Source organism: Zonotrichia albicollis, unplaced genomic scaffold, assembly GCF_047830755.1.
Source record: "Zonotrichia albicollis isolate bZonAlb1 unplaced genomic scaffold, bZonAlb1.hap1 Scaffold_254, whole genome shotgun sequence".
Classification (NCBI taxonomy): Eukaryota; Metazoa; Chordata; class Aves; order Passeriformes; family Passerellidae; genus Zonotrichia; species Zonotrichia albicollis.
Window position 1 is genome coordinate 3,101,482 of NW_027428428.1, and position 16,590 is coordinate 3,118,071.

At 50.5% G+C, this 16,590-nt stretch overlaps 1 protein-coding gene across 1 annotated transcript; it reads right to left on the reverse strand.

The window, feature by feature from the left end:
- Positions 1-9,689: 9,689 nt before the first annotated feature.
- On the reverse strand, positions 9,690-10,622 carry LOC141727834 (olfactory receptor 14J1-like). Its single transcript, XM_074534119.1, has one exon. The coding sequence runs from the start codon at positions 10,620-10,622 to the stop codon at positions 9,690-9,692; it is 933 nt and encodes a 310-aa protein (XP_074390220.1).
- Between the last annotated feature and the right edge of the window lie 5,968 nt (positions 10,623-16,590).

Here is a 16,590-nt window from a genome sequence, read left to right on the forward strand (position 1 = left end):
CAGCCTGGCCTGAGCAGAGCTGTGGGGCCAGAGCTGGCTGGGCTGGGCTGGGGAGAGGCCCTTGGTGCTGCCCAGAGCTCAGGGCAGCTGGCAGAGCTTGCAGGGAGCTGGGCTGGGCTCAGAGAGCCTGGCCCAGAAACCATCAGTGTCCATCTCAGCCTGGCTGAGCGTGCAGGGGCACGACTCAGGCCAGGCCTCGTGGGGCAGGGCCAGCGCCTGTGCAAGGCATTGCAAACAGGCAAGTGGCCCAGAGAGGAGGCTGCTCTGTGCCCTGGGTGGCATGGACAGAGCAGGGAGGGGGCCCAGGACATTTGTCAGTGCCAGCCTCTGTGTCTAGCCCTTGGCAGCCCTGGCTGCTGAGCCCAGCTTTGGCCTGGGCTGAGTTTGGCTGTGGCCCAGCTCCATCCTCCTGTGGGGCTCAGAGCCTGTTCCCGGCCATGGCCAGTCCTGGCTGCCTCTCTGCTGGCCCAGCGGCTGGCAGAGCCCGGGGCAGGGCTGTCTGTGCAACCCCACAGGTGCCAGGGGCTCTGCAGGAGCTGGCAGAGGCTGCCCAGCAGGGAGGCCATGGGGCACAGAGCCCCAAGGCTGCTGTGGGCACCACGGCACAGGGGCCGTTCCCAGCCGCAATGCTCCTGAACTGGGCTGGGCCTGCACAGGGGCTGGGCCACCATGGCTGGGCCTGCACAGGGCCACAAAGGGGCCATGCAGCCGCTGCCAGGGCTGACAGCAAGGCCAGGCACACACAATCAATTGCTGAGCATGGCCTGTGCTGGCCAGGCCTAACTGTGCCAAAGGCAGAGCTCAGCTGCCCTTGGGGGCTGCAGGAACCGTCCAGAGCCCAAGGACCCTCCATGGCTGTGCTGGAGACCAAGGCTGCAGCAGAGAAATGCAGGGCTGCTGCGGGATGGGGAGGGCATTGAATTCCAGCACACACCTCAGCTCTCTGATGATCCCAGCACCACGCTGGGCCCTGCTTCAGGCTGCAGCAGAGCAGATGTTGATGGGACAGGAGCCCTGAGGGGCTGTCAGGGACCTGCAGCTTGCAAGGTGCTCTGCTCTCCCTCAGGTGCTCTCTGAGAGATCCAATCCCAGCTGGGCACCTCAGGGCACAAGTGGCACTGGCTGTTCATGGGCACATAACTGACGTCAGCCTGGATAGGGACACCGCTTTTATTACCTGTTAGTTTCATAATATACAAGCAAATCTTTATTACCTGGGTCATCTGAGTACTGTTAAGAAATGGCAAAGTAAAATTAAATAAAAGGTAGTAAGAATTAAAATTAATTTTTTCGAATACTTTTTTTTCTTTACATCTTTTTCATTTTACTGAAAATGTAAAGAAACTAAACTAGAAATTGTTATTTCACTATTTCTAGAATCGATTTTTTTTTGTTTACTGTGGGGAGAAGTTTTTCTTGTTAAGTTTATAGAGAGTTTTTTACAAGAGGAAAAATAGTTTGTTTTTTGTTCTTAGTTTTGTCATGGATAACAGTTGTCTGGGGATCTTTGTTATTGTGATTTTTTTATTGCTACAAGCTTTTTTACAGCTTGTTGATAAGTCATGTCAACTTAAGGGGTATTGTTTTAAAGATGAGCTGTTTAAAGGTAAATGTTTTTATTACTTTCTTTTAAAATTATTTTTATCTTTGACAATAGAGATCTTCTCTTGGGGATACTGGATTACTTTTTTTCCCCCTGTTTAAACTCTTTGTAAAATTACAGTTATTTTAGCATTTATTTATTTAACATGCAGGTTTTTCTTTGATTAATTTGTAATATTTTTATTAATTTTAATTTTTTTATAGTTTTATACGTTATAAAGAAAAAGATATTTTATTATAGTTTATAAGAAGATTTTAGTTTTAAGATTAAGGTATTTTTTTCTTCTTTTTGGGGGGAGGGATTTAACTTTTTACTGACTTTTATGGTTTTATGGGTTTTTTTAATATATTTTTTTTTTTTTAATTGAGGGAGGATTGAAGTATTGAAAGGATTTACACCTGACCCGCTGATAACTTGTGGAGGAAGTTGTGGTTGAGTTGTATTAGGATTGCTTTTACGACTGCTTTGGGACTTTTTATTGTGTTTAATATTAGTTGTAGGGTTATTTTGTATGGGTTGTAGGTTGTAGGAGTTTTTAGTTTTAATTTTGTTGGGGGAGGGGACTTGATGGTAAGATTTTAATTCCTGTGGCCAGCTTTGTTCTGGTTGGGGTTTTGTGGCCTCTTTTGTTTTCCTGTTTGGAAGTTGTTGGGGTTTGGTTTGGTTAGAATGGGGCTGGTGGGGGAGATGGCCTGTGGATGGGGGAAGGGGCTCAGCCCACAGCAGGGTTGCTTGGTTTGGTTGGGTTTTGTTTGGTTAGGTTTGGTTTGGTTTGGTTTGGTTTGGTTTGGTGTGGTTTGTTTGGGTTTGGTTTGGTTTGGTTTGGTTGAGATGGGGGCCGCTGCTTCTTTGTTGACTTCAAAAGAAAGAGGAGGTTCCTGGTTTTTTTTTCATCTTTAACATATGTGTTTAACGGAGGCATTTTCAGTATCTTTGTCATTTAACAGATTGTCAGTTACACAAAATTTTTGTATTACTTTTAAAAATTCTTCTCATGTCAAACTACAACAGACATTCAATCAACAAAAACCACATCTCAGAGCATTGACTTGGCCCATTTGACTTCACAAACTCTAAGCCTGTTCAATTTCATGTTATTCAAAATCTGCAGGAGCAAAGAAACATAAGAAGACATGGAAAGAGAGAAAGACAAAAAAGATTTAGAGAAGCACACACAGAGCTACCAAGCCCTGGATTCCAGCAGTGTTCAGATGGAAATTCCAAGAGGACCCAGGGTCAAGATGTGTGCTTGCCTTGTGGTCAGCCTTCAATTCCCCTTGGTCTTCCTGGGCCCTTCCCCCGGGTGGGAGTTGGGCTCATTTGGTGCCTCAGGAGCTGGGCTGGGGCTGCAGAGGTGGCTGTGGAGCATTGCCTGTGCTGTGCCAGGGACTGGCAGCCACTGCTGGGCTGGGATGGAGGCTCTTGGGGGATTGGGGCTCCAGGGCAGGGCCTGGAGCTGCCCCTTCCTCCCGCCACACATGAAAAGTTTTGATCCAACAATCTCCTCCAGTCTTTCACAACAGGCAATGTTAGAGGGGGAACCCCAATTCTGGCCATGGGCACCTGGCCGAGAAGGACAGATCCATAGGAAGGAAAGCACAGAGACCCAGTGTTTGGAAAGCAGCTGAAAGGCTCACTAGGCCAAGGCCAGCCAGACTTGTCAGGAATGGCAGATTTTGTCTGGAAGAAGTCTTTGGATCTAGGGAGTTGTGGAGGTGGAGCACCAATCTCACCCATGGACACCTGGAGAAGCAGCACAATTCTTTCTCGTAGAAAGGAAAACACGGAGCCTTCCCCAGTGTTTGGGGGAAAGATGATAGGTGACCCTTGCAAAACCACTGCCAGAAAAACTTGTCCTGGCAATATTCCTATGGGAACAATCCCTGGATAAAAGAAAGTTTGGAGGTGAAATCTCAATTCAGGCCATGGGTGCCTGGAGAAGAAGGAGAGTTCTTTTCCATCAAAAGGAAAGCACAGAGCCCCAGTATTTCAGCAGCAGATGAGAAGCGACCTTCAACATGCCAAGTTGGACCAGTCAGGCAGTCCATGGGAGGTAAAACCAGTCAGACCTGTTGTGTGTTCCCTTGGCTTTATGGTGCTCCATAGTGTCACAATGGTGCCTTGGTTCCATAAGGCCCCATAGTGTCACAATGGTCCCAATGATTTCATGAGTCCCTGCAATGTCACAATGATCTCTGTGGTTCCCTGTCAGGGCCCAGGACATCCCTCTGGCTGTCCTGAGCAGCCAAGACCTCTGTCAGGGGTCTCAGAGACCCTGGCACAGAGCCCAAAATGCCCCTGTGGTTTTGATTATGACCCGTGGAGAAAATTACCAACCTTGTATGAAGATCAGCAAGCCACAACAGTTTAAATAGAATATTAGTGAAGTTATCACAGGGTGGAAAAGTAGATTTTTGTGGTTTTGGTATGGGGGTTCAGGAAGCAAGATGGAGGGAACTAAGTGTGTCCAGCCTTTCTCCTTCTTCTTGGCTTCCATCTTCTGCTGTGGTGTTGGCACTTGCAGATTGGTTTAGAGTAGAAGCTCACTGTCTAACATAGGTGATAGGTTTTGGAAAGTAATTGTAAACATTGTATACATAGTTTTTGTATAAAGACTTAACACTGCCCTGTGGGCAGGCAGAATTACTCGGACTCTCTTTGTGAGCTGACCTCGGCAGGGCACTAGAAAATTTTTAATAAATAAGATAAAATAAACAACCTTGAGACAGAGAAATGAAGAGCCCTGACTCCTTCTTCAAGTGCCGGGCTGGGAAAAGAGACTTTCGAACTTTTCTCGGGGTCACTCTGATAAGCTAATGATCCCGACAGTTCCCCAGGCCCCACAATGACATGTGACTCCTGTGTTCCAAGCAGCTTGCAATGTTACAATGGACCTTTGGATCCTGGGGGTTTTGTGGTGTCACAATGGTCTCCCTTTGGCTGCACAGTGTCACAATGGACAACTGATAACAGGAGGCCACTCTGTGTCACCCTGGAGCTTTGGTTCCATGAAGCCTGCAGTGTCACAATGAACCCTTGGTTCAATGGAGTTCCACAATGTCACCATGGCCCCTCAGTTCTATGCAGCCCTGCAGTGTCACAATGGTCTCCTTTGGTTGCCCAGTGTAACAAGGGACCACTGATGTCATGGGGCCTTGCAATATCACCCTGGACCTTTGGTTCCATGCAGCCCCGCAGTGTCACAAAGGCCTCTTGGTTTCACAAGGCCCCACAGTATCACAATGGTCTTCTTGGTTCTGTGAGGATCCCCAGGGTCACAATGGTCTCACTGGTTCCATGAGGCCACACAGTGTCACAATGCTTTGCTTATTCCATAGGGCCTCAATGTGTCCCAATGATTCTATGAGTTTCAATGATTCTGTGAATTCCCTCAATGTCAAAATGGACCTTGGTTCCATGAGGCTCTGCAGTGCCCAAATGGTCTCTCCATTAGGTTCTATGAGGTCTTGCAATGTCACAATGGATCTTTGGCTCCATGGGGTCCTGCAGTGTCACAATGGCCCCTTGGTTTGATGGGGCCTCTCAGCGTCACAATGATCCCTACATTCCATGGAGCCACGCAGTGTCAGTACTGTCCCTTTGGTTCCATGAGGCTCAGCAATGTCACAGTGCTCTCCATGATTCCATGAGGCCTCACAGAGTCACAACGACCCCTTGGTCTCATGAGGTCCCACAGCGTCACAATGGTCCCTTGGTGTCACAGGGCCCCACAGTGTCACAATGTTCCCTTGGTTCCATGGGCCCTGTGCTGCTGCATTCCCCCCTCCTCTTCTCAGGCCGCCCTGCCAGCTGCGAAATGCTCCTTGGGGCACGGCCTTGGCCAGCAGCCCCTGGGCTCAGCTCCTCTGCAGCTCATCACAAACACTGTCTGCTCCAGGCACTGCTGCTGCCCAACCAGCTCCTGGTTTCTGTAGGAGCAACCCTGGGAACTGTTTTTGTTCCCTCAGTGGCACAACATCCCTGTTCTCACACTGCCAAAGAAAGCTGTTGGTGCCAAGTGCAGCCAGGATGAGCCATTTCTGGGACTGAAGCCCCTCTCTTGGGGCCCTGCACACAGCGCTCCAAAAGGAGCCCTTGGAGCTCTCCTGGGCCAGCGACTCCCTCTGAGTGGGGCCTCTCCCAGCCGGGAACTCTCCCGTTTGCTGCACTCGGGGATCCCGAACAACCACAGAGCCTGGGCTGATCCCCCCACTCCTCCAGGCTCAACCCTTTGCCCTTTGCTGGGGAGATGCCAAAGGATCCACAGGGAGCATTGCCTGCCCTCAGGGGAATTTCTCACAGGTGCCTGGCACTGACTCTTTGTGTCTGTGTGCACACAGGAGTGCCTGTGCTGGGGAAATGTGGCAGAAGATTGTGACAAGAAATGTGACAAGAACAGACTGTCCCTGTGTGCTGAAAGATCAGTCAATGGGGTAAATATCCAGCCTGGCTGGGCAAGGAGGTTTTGGAGGAACTTAGGAATAAAAAGAGGATGTATCAGCGTTGGAAGGAGGGTCAGGTCTCTAAGGAAGTGTTCAAGAAGGCTGCTAGAGCATGCAGACAAAAAATTAGGCAGGCCAAAACTCAGTTTAAACTTAGAATGGAGATTTCTGTAAAGGATAATAAAAAATGTTTTACAAATACATTAATGCTACAAGGAAGGGTAAGACCAGCAATTGTTCTTTATTGGACAAGGGAGGGAACTTAGTATCTGCAGATGAGGAGGAGGCAGAAGTGCTTAATGCCTACTTTGCTTCAGTTTTTAGTGGGAAGATGACTTGCCCTCAAGATACTTGCCTGCCTGGGCTGGTTGATGGTGTCAGGGAGCAGAATGGTCCCCCCATTATGCAAGAAGAGGCAGTCATACAACTACTGAAATGCTTAGATATTCATAAATCTATGGGACCAGACGGGATCCACCCCAGGGTAATGAGAGAGCTGGCAAATGAGATTGCAAAGCCACTCTCCATCACTTACCAACAGTCCTGGCTCACTGGTGAGGTTATGGATGACTGGAAGCTGGCCAATGAGATACCCATTCACAAAAAGGGTGCAAAGGAGGATCCTGGTAATTATAGACCAGTCAGCCTGACCTCACTACCTGGCAAAATAATGGAACAGTTTATATTATGTGCTATCACGCAAAATTTACAGGATGGCCAGGGTATCAGACCAAGCTAGCATGGGTTTAGGAGGGGTAGGTCATGTTTAACCAACCTGGTCACCTTTTATGACCAGGTAACCCGCCTAGTGGATGCAGGGAAGGCTGCAGATGTTGTTTATTTGGATTTCAGCAAGGCCTTTGACACAGCATACTCCTAGACAAGCTGGCAGCCCGTGGCTTGGACAGGAGCACTCTTTGCTGGGTTAGGAACTGGCTACATGGCCGGGCCCAGAGAGTGGTGGTGAATGGTGCTGCATCCAGCTGGTGTCCAGTCACCAGTCGTGTCCCTCAGGGGTCTGTGCTGGGGCCAGTTCTGTTTAATATTTTTATTGATTATGTGGATGAGGGTTTAGAGTCTTTCATTAGCAAATTTTCAGATGACACTAAGCTGGGAGCGTGTGTTGATCTGTTAGAGGGAGGGAGGGCTTTGCAGAGGGATTTAGAATGGTTGGATGTATGGGCAAAATCTAATGGGATGAAGTTCAATAAGTCCAAGTGCCGAGTCCTGCACTTTGGCCACAATAACCCCCTGCAACATGATAGGCTGGGGACGGTGTGGCTGGACAGTGCTCAGGTGGAAAGAGACCCCGGGGTACTGGTTGACAGTCGGCTGAACATGAGCCAGCAGAGTGCCGTGGTGGCCAAGAAGGCCAATGGCATCCTGGCCAGTATCAGGAACGGTGTGGCCAGTGGGAGTAGGGAGGTCATTCTTCCCCTGTACTCGGCACTGGTGAGGCCACACTTGAGTATTGCATCCAGTTCTGGGCCCCTCAGTTTAGGAGGGACGTTGAGATGCTTGAGCGTGTCCAAAGGAGAGCAACAAGGCTGGTGAGGGGCTTGGAGCACAGGCTGTATGAATAACGACTGAGGGAGCTGGGGTTGTTCAGCCTGGAGAAAAGGAGACTCAGAGGTGATCTTATCACCCTCTTCAGCTTCCTGAAGGGTGGCTGTGGTGAGCTGGGGGTCGGTCTCTTTCTCCAAGCAACAACAGACAGAACAAGAGGACACAGTCTCAAGTTGCGCCAAGAGAGATACAGGCTAGAATTAAGGAGGAAATTTTTCACAGAAAGAGTGGTAATATTGGAATCATCGACCCAGGGAGGTGGTGGAGTCACCATCCCTCGATGTGTTTAAGGGAAGACTGAATGTGGCACTTGGTGCCATGATCTAGTTGAGGTGTTAGAACATGGGTTGGACTCAATGATCTTCAAGGTCTCTTCCAACCTAGAAATTCTGTCATTCTATGATTCATGGGACCAAGAATCCACTGTGACACTTCAGGGCCTGGGGGGGACCAAGGGCCATTGTGACACTGCAGGGCCAAAGATCCAAGGGACTTTGTGACACCAAGGGGTCCTATGGAAGCAAAGGGACATTGTGACACTGGGAGGCCCCATGGAACCATGGAGACCATTGGGACACTTGGAAACCGTGCTGACACAAAGTTAGATGCCAGTTTAATCTGCTGGACAGTAGGAGCGCTCTGCACAGGGCCCTGGACAGGCTGGATCCAGGGCCCAAATCCAACAAGGTGAGGTTTAAGAAGACCAAGTGCCGGGTCCTCCACTTTGGCCACAAAAACCCCTGCAGTGCTACAGGCTGGGGACAGAGTGGCTGAAGAGCGGCCAGGCAGAAAGAGACCTGCAGGGACTGATGGACAGCAGGCTGGACATGAGGCAGCAGTGTGCCCAGGTGGGCAAGAAGGCCAATGGCTCCTGGCCTGGATCAGGAATGGTGGAGCCAGCAGGAGCAGGGCAGTGATTCTTCCCCTGTGCTCAGCACTGTTTGGGCAGCACCTCGAGTGCTGTGTCAAGTTCTGGGCCCCCCAATTTAGGAAGGACATGGAGGGGCTGGAGCGTGTCCAGAGAAGGGCAACAAGGCTGGGGAGGGGTCTGGAACACAAGTCCTGTGAGGTGTGGGTGAGGGCCCTGGTAGATGTTCAAGTTCTCCAGCCCTTGCTGGCCCCAGGGGCTGATGGCATTTGTGCTCCCTCAGGTTCATGTCCCCACACCAACAGCATGGGGGTGCTCCCCCTGCTGTGTGCAATGCAAACAGGGGCTGCTGAGCCAGTGCTGCCGTGTCTGTGCCTGCAAGGATGGGGCACCTGTGCGAGCTGGGGGAGAGGCCAGGGCTGCAAAGGGGGGATGTTGTTGGCAGCTCCATGAGGATGCTCTGGGACGCTGCCCTGGGCTGTCCAGCGCACTGGGGATGGATCAGCCCCTGCTCTGCTGCTCCTTCCCGTCTGCCCCAGGGCCCTTGCAAAGTCCCAGCCATGCTGTTTGCCCCCAGCCTGCCCACGGCCAGCCTGGGGCTGCTCACGGGGGTTTTCTGTGCTGAGCATTGGCCTGGCCATGTTCTTGAGAGAGCCTGGGCAAGGAGCCTGGAGCCCCCAGGCCCTGGCCTGAGGTGTCGGCGCTGCTCCAGCAGTGCCCATGGCCTGTCCCTGCTGCAGCCCCGGCACTGCCACCCCCAGGGCTGTGCCCGGCCCCGAGAGCACTCAGGCCCTGCAGCAACACCAGGGCCACCAGGGCAGCGGGGCAGGGCCACGGCAGCAGCACTGGCAACACCAAGTGCTGCTGCTGCTGGGCACAGCTGCTGGGCCAGCACTGATCTGCCCCAGCTCTGCACACAGACATTGCTGCTGCAGGTCCAAAATAGGAAACAGTAGGGCATCTCTGGTGAAAACTCTGCGGGAAGATCCTTTAGTTCCTGTAAAGCCTACAGGAAAACAGCCTCTCATTGACACAGTCTGTGACTGTAGGGAAGGTGGAGAAAAACAAAATGAGAAATGGCACAAACAATGACATTTCTGTGTAGACAATATGAAAACGGTAAAATAAAAGAAAACACCCACAACTAAACAAACAAGAAGTATGAAAGGTGACTTTTATTACAAGTGATTTCAAGACATTTGCCAGCAGTTTAATGTTTCTGAAAGCATCCAGTCATCAGTCTCCACACTGCAGCCTTGAGCTCCTGGTTCCTCAGGCTGTAGATGAGGGGGTTCAGGGTTGGAGGCACCACCGAGTACAGAACTGACAGGGCCAGATCCAGGGATGGGGAGGAGATGGAGGGGGGCCTGAGGTGAGCAAACATGATAGTGCTAATGAACAGGGTGAGAACAGCCAGGTGAGGGAGGCATGTGGAAAAGGCTTTGTGCCGTCCCTGCTCAGAGGGGATCCTCAGCACAGCCCTGAAGATCTGCACATAAGAGAAAACAATGAACACAAAACAGCCAAATGATGAACAGGCAGTAACAGCAAGAAACCCAAGTTCCCTGAGGTAGGATTTAGAGCAGGAGAGCTTTAGGATCTGTGGGATTTCACAGAAGAACTGGCCCAGGGCATTGCCATGGCACAGGGGCAGGGAAAATGTACTGGCAGTGTGAATGAGAGCATTGAGAAAGGCACTGGCCCAGGCAGCTGCTGCCATGTGGGCACAAGCTCTGCTGCCCAGGAGGGTCCCGTAGTGCAGGGGTTTGCAGATGGACACGTAGCGGTCGTAGCACATGATGGTCAAGAGATAGTACGCAGCTCCAATGAAGAACAGAAAGAAAAAGAGCTGAGCAGCACATCCTGAGTAGGAGATGTCCCTGGTGTCCCAGAGGGAATTGTGCATGGCTTTGGGGACAGTGGTGCAGATGGAGCCCAGGTCGCTGAGGGCCAGGTTGAGCAGGAAGAAGAACATGGGCTTGTGCAGGTGGGGGCTGCAGGCTACGGCGCTGATGATGAGGCCGTTGCCCAGGAGGGCAGCCAGGGAGGTGCCCAGCAAGAGGCAGAAGTGCAGGAGCTGCAGCTGCCGCGTGTCTGCCAATGCCAGCAGGAGGAAGTGCCTGGTGGAGCTGCTGTTGGACATTTGCTGTGCCTTGGCATGGGGATCTGTAACAAAAGAAATCATATATATTTATAGCTGTGTTTGGAGAGGATTTTAATTATTCCAGCATAGCTTTGGGGCACTTTCCCCCTTCTGCCTGCCCAGGGCTCTGCTGCCTGGAGCTGTCCCTGCCAGCAGCTGCTTCCCTGTGCCCAGGGCAGGGCTCTGCCAGTGCTGCCAGAGCCCAGCCCAGTCATGGGGGCTCAGCTCTGCCCTGCAGACCCCTCCCAGCTCTGGCACTGCCCAGGGGCAGCTCTGGCTCTGCAGGCTCTGATGGCAACGTCAGAGAAACCCTGAGGAGTCTGGAAAAGTGACACTGATGATGCCTGTGAGGAGCCCTGTGCTGATTTCTGTCAGCATCTGGTTTACTCTCATCTGAGATAACTTTTTTTTTTTTTTCTAAATGTGAACTGAGAGATTAATATCTATGTGCAACTTCCCATCTAGGTAACCTAGAGTAGTAGAATAAAAAGCACAATTTTCTCTTTTATGCAGCCCCTGCCTTGCTGGGCTCCCTGTTTATTCTATTTGCAAATGTTTTCCAGTTTAATGCCATGCTGGGAGCAGTCCTGAACAATGCAGCATCCTCCCCCACACAAGTAGAACACTTCCAAGCCTTACCAGCTGTCTCCTCCCACCCAGACCTTGTCCCCCCGTGCTGGGAGCAGCTGCCAGGGCTGGCTGAGAGCTGTCCCTGGAAGGCAGCAGAGTCCCTGCCCCAGCACAGCACCCTGGGCTGCAGGACCCTGCTCTGCAGGACAGCCCTGGGCACCCCTGGCTGCTCTGCACAAGAGACAATCAGAGAATGTACTCACAAGGTCTGCAGGCACTGGGATGTTCCAGCTTGAGGAGATGGCTCCAGGAGCTGCAGCTGCTTTCTCCTGCAGCCAGAGGTTCCTGTGCCAAGGGCTGGCAGTGATTCTGCCCCAGGCACTTCTCAGCACCTTCCCAGCCCTGACTGATTGAAGCTCTCTGTGCCTCTGTGCTGTGCCCGGGGTGGCTGCAGGCAGTGCCTCAGCCCTGCTGGGCTGGCAGAAGAGCTGCTCATCAAGAGAAATGTGCTTTTGAAGCTCTTCTTGGTTACCAGGAGCTGCCTCTGTGCCAGGAGTCCAGCCCAGCTCAGCAGCACAGACATAGCACAAGGACTTTAATGAGCCTCTGGGGCTTTGTGCTCAGGCCCTGACCACCAGTCCCTGAGAGGGAGCTGAAGAAACCTCTGCAGAACTCCAAGTCAGAATCCAACTCCAAACTTTCTTGGGCTTTTAATGGGTCCCACTGAGGAACACCACTGAGAATGTGTTCCCAGGTCCCAGGCAGAGCAGTGAACTGGAGGCGCTGATGACAGGTGGGGACAAAGAGAAGCCAAGTCTTGGTGCCCTGGGGCACAGCAGGATCTGTGCCGCCAAGGGCTGTGAGGAGACACCTTGTCCTGAGGCCCTGGAGCCTCCTGGCACAGCCCCAGCCAGGCTGGGCACTGTCAGCCCCTTGTCCTGCCCTCAGCATCCCCCCCTAGCCCACATCCCAGTGGCCTCAAGGATCTGCTGGAAGGAGTCCCTGGGGAGCCTTGCTCAGGAATGGCCCTGGGGGCTCCTGAATGCTCCCTGCAGGGACTGCAGGTTTTTCAAAGGACTTTGGGTTTGGCTTTTGCCTTGGAGTCTCTGAGAGGTTTGTGCAATCATGGCCTCCATTTATCTGCTGTAATTAGTCCCTGGAGAGGCTTTGTCAGTAACAATACTAATTAGGGCTCATTAATGCTTCAGGATACTTCAGTTATTTTAAGGTACTTGGGGTTTCCATTTTGATACAGACTCTGTGAGAGGTTTGTGCAATCATGGCCCCAATTATCTGCTTTAATGAGTCCCTGGAGAGCTTTGTACTGACACTCAGTGGGGCTCATTAATGGCTTTAGATACTTATGGTTTTTAATGTACTTTATGGATTTAGGAATACTTTTAGGTACTTTTAGGCATTTTCTTGCCCACACTGAGTCTCTGAGAGGTTTTTGTGCCATCCTGACCTCCAGTTCTCTCCTCCAAGGAGTCCATGAGGAGCCTGTTTTGGGTATCTTCCCTCTTTCTGTTTTACAACACAGATGGAACTGAAAGAATTTTGTAAGACTTCCTAAAAGCATCCAAACAAACATGAGACAATTAACTATACAACAACAGCTAAGATAATTTATAGTCCTGTTTTAGATAGACATCATCCAACCCTTTAGTTCCTTGGATTGGAAGAGTTTATTAAAGCAGTTGTTGTTTTCCACTTGAAGCTTCTTGAACTCTTCATTCAGTACTTGAATGCTCTTGTGGATTGACTCGCTGTGGCTGGAGAGGTTCATGCAACACATGCCCTCAGAGTCTACACAGCCATGCCCATGTGCCTAGAGTAAAACCTCTATCGCTGTTCTGCAAGGTGGCATGTCTGATGGTCTCTGTGTCTGAGAGCAGGCCGCTCAGTGTGAGGGAGGTAGCATTGGTTTGCTTACTTAACAGGCACCCGAGATGGTCTAATTGTCCTAAAGCTTTAGCTGCAGCCACCCAAGGCAGTCCAAATTGGTGGTGCTACCATCCAATACCTGGATTAAAGCTTTGAAAGCCATCTCTTTGATATCATCCAATACTTCTCTGGGGATACTTGCTGCTTGATCATCTGGTACGCTGTGTTGTCCTTCTCCAGCTAGATGGTTGATTGTCAATTCTGCCCTTGCCTCATTATTAGCATAGTTATTGCTGTTAGCATAATAAACACTTCCATCCCTCTTCCCACCGCGTGTATTCTCTAGGTGACAACAACATAATATATTTTAAATCATACGTGTTTGAGACATGTGCCGTAAATATGGCCCTCATTAGATCATTAAAGCAAGGTAAGTTCTTCCTATGGTCTTTAGATACAAAGATCCTTGATTTCCCTGCAAACCAGTGGCTGATACCTGGGATTCTGCCCTCTTTTTTCATAACATAACAAGGCAATGAGGAATTTTGAGGCTATTTGCCAGTCTCCTTCCTTAACTGGAGGCATGGTCCAGGGTGGAGAGGGAATGATTGACAGTGAGGGCCGGACCCGCAGTTGTGTGGGTGGCGTCTGGAGCTTTTGTCAGGGCAGAGACGAAAGTTGTGGTAGCAGGAAGTGGAGGACCCAAGATGGAGGGACGGTAGGCTCAGGTCAGGCTCCTGAGCCATATTTTGGCTCGTTCTCTCTTGAGTCTCCAGGGCATGATGCTCCAAGACAGCATGGCCATTGCCATCTTGGACCATCATTAAAGGTTTGAGAAAGGCAGGTTTGAAGGGAGGTCCTGAGTTATGAGTTACGGATTGAATTTTCAACACACTGCTTGCTGGTCAAGTGTGGTGTGGAAGATGGGGGGCACGCAGGGTGCAATGGGGTACCTTTTGATCAAAAATTGTACAGTTTAATGCCCACTGAGTCCTAAAATTCAGTAGTATGGATGTCATCAGCAGAGGCATCTGGAAAATTTTTAATGATCCATCTCATGATTGATTTTAATTTGTTCTTTGAATATATTTTGTCATGATCAGTGAGAATGAAAGCATCCATATATGCTCCTTTCTACTTTGGACATCTGGCTGCCCAGTTTTCTCTTTCTCTGCCTTATGGGGAAGAGCCACTGGAACACTCCAAATTAATTATGGGACATGGGTACATACTGTAAAAACACAGTGACTAAATGGGCAATGAATGTCTTGCATTTCCACAAACCCACCTGCAATCCTATGCAGGTGAAACCGTCATTGTCCCTGCTGATCCTGGCTAAGGTCCCTTGAAGCAACGATGAATCTGCTGAGCCTGGCACAATCCAAAATCCCAGGGAGCTCTGACCTATCCATCAGCTAACCCCAGCTGACATGACTGACACAGGGAGCCCTGAATGTCATGGTCCCTGTTCGGATGCCAAATGTCCCAATGAGGGTGGCTGCGACAAACCTCTCTGGTTCCCTGACTTCAGGGCGAGGGTGGCGAAAATGCAAAGGAGCAGGATCAATGGAGTTGTTTAAAAGGAACTTTAATAACAGGGTGAAAAACAATAAACATGGAGTAGTCACTAACACTATGAGGGGCAGGATCCAAAGACCCGAGACAAAGGGGAAGCAACAACCTGTACACTTGGGGGTAGAACCCTCTAGAACAATAACCCTATAGGAGAAACAAGTAACCAATAGGGGAGTAGAACTTGGAGAAGTTAGCATAACAACACTAAAGGCTTATTGAGTAACTGTCAAGTTCACCCTAAGTTAAACTAATCATTCCCAGCGCTTGAAACTCATGCCCAATTCTTTTAGGGTAAAATCTGGCTGACTCTGAGTTACAGCTGGGCTAACTACCACAGCTCTACTTTGCAATGGCCCCTTAGGACCATGTAGCCCAACAGAGCCTCAGTGATGTCTTTGGTTCCACAAGGCTCCACAGTGTCACAATGTCCCTTGGATCCATGGTGCTCTGCAGTGTCACAATGGCCCCTTCATTTCACAAGGCTCCCAATGTCACATTGGTTTCCATAGGAAGGAAAGCACGGAGCCCCCATGTTTCTGGAGCTGATGAACAGCAACCACCAGAGGCCAAGGCAAGCCTGACCTGTCTGTCCTGGCAGGTTTGCTTGGAGCAACCCTTGGATATTTGAAATTATGAATGCGGAGTCCTAATTTCAGACATTTGTGCCTGGAGAAGAGGAATGTTTTTCTTCCATAAAAAGAAAAGCAGAGAGCCCTTTCCAGTGTGTGGAGAACAGGTGAGTGCTGCCCCTCAGGAGTCAAAGACCAGTCAGACCTGTCTGTCCCGGCAACTTTTGTCTGGCAACAATCCTTAGATACTCAGAAATTTGGATTTTTGCCATGGATGCCAGGAAAAGATGGACAGTTCTTTTCCATAAAAAGGAAAGCCCAGAGCCCCAGTGTTTCAGGGGCAGATGGGAGTGGCCTTCCACATTCCAAGGTCAGCCAGACCTGTCCGGTGACCCCTGGGAGGCCAAGGCAGCCACACCTGCTTCATGTTCCCTTTTCTCCACAGGGAACAAGTAGCTGCTTGCAGTGTCACAGCAGCTTCTTGCTTCCATGGGGCCTTGCAATGTCACAATGGTTTTCTTGCTTCCATGATGTCCCATGGTGCCATAACGGCCCCTTGATTACACAAGTCCTTAAGGATCTTATTGGTCTCCGTGGTTCCACAAGGCCCCACAGTGCCATAATGATTTATTGTTTCCATGAAGCCTCACTGTGTCCAATGGCCCCTTGGTTACATTGGGGCCCAGTAGTGCAACAATGATGTCCCTGTTTCCACAACTTCCCATAGTATCAGAATGGCCCCATGCTTCCATGAGGCCCTGCAGGGTCACAATGTTCCTTTGGTTCCGTAGGGCCCCATAGTGTCACAGTGGTCTCCATGATTCCGTGGGGCCTTGCAATGCCACAATGCTCTTCAAGGATCCACAGTGCCTCGCAGGATCACAATGGCCCTTTGGCTCCACGAGGCCCTGAAATGCAACAATGGTCTCTTGGCTCCACAAAGCCCTGCTGCTTCACACTGGGCCCTTGGGACCATGTGGCCCAACAGAGCCACAAAGATGTTCTTGGTTCCACAAGGTCCCATAGTGTCACAATGGCCCCTTGAGGCCATGGTACCCTGCAGGGTCACAATGTTCCCCTTGGTTCCACAAGTTCCTACAGTGTAACAGGTTCCACAAGGGCCTGCATTGTCACCATGGCTCATTGGTTCCACAATGCTCCGCAGTGTCACAATGGTCTCTATAGAAAGGGAAAAAGTGAGCCCCAGTGGTACAAAGGCAAATGAGAGGGAGTCACCAGAGGTCAGATCTAGCCAGACTTGACTGTATGGTCAGGTTTTGTCTGGGAGTAACCCTTGGGTATAGAGAATTTTAGACGCAGAACCCCAATTTTGGCCATGGGTGCCTAGACAAGAAAGAAAGTTCTTTCCC

What these genes read in the sequence shown, in the direction of transcription:
- LOC141727834 (XM_074534119.1), bottom strand. Translation starts at nt 10,622, where the DNA reads ATGTCCAACAGCAGCTCCACCAGGCACTTCCTCCTGCTGGCATTGGCA.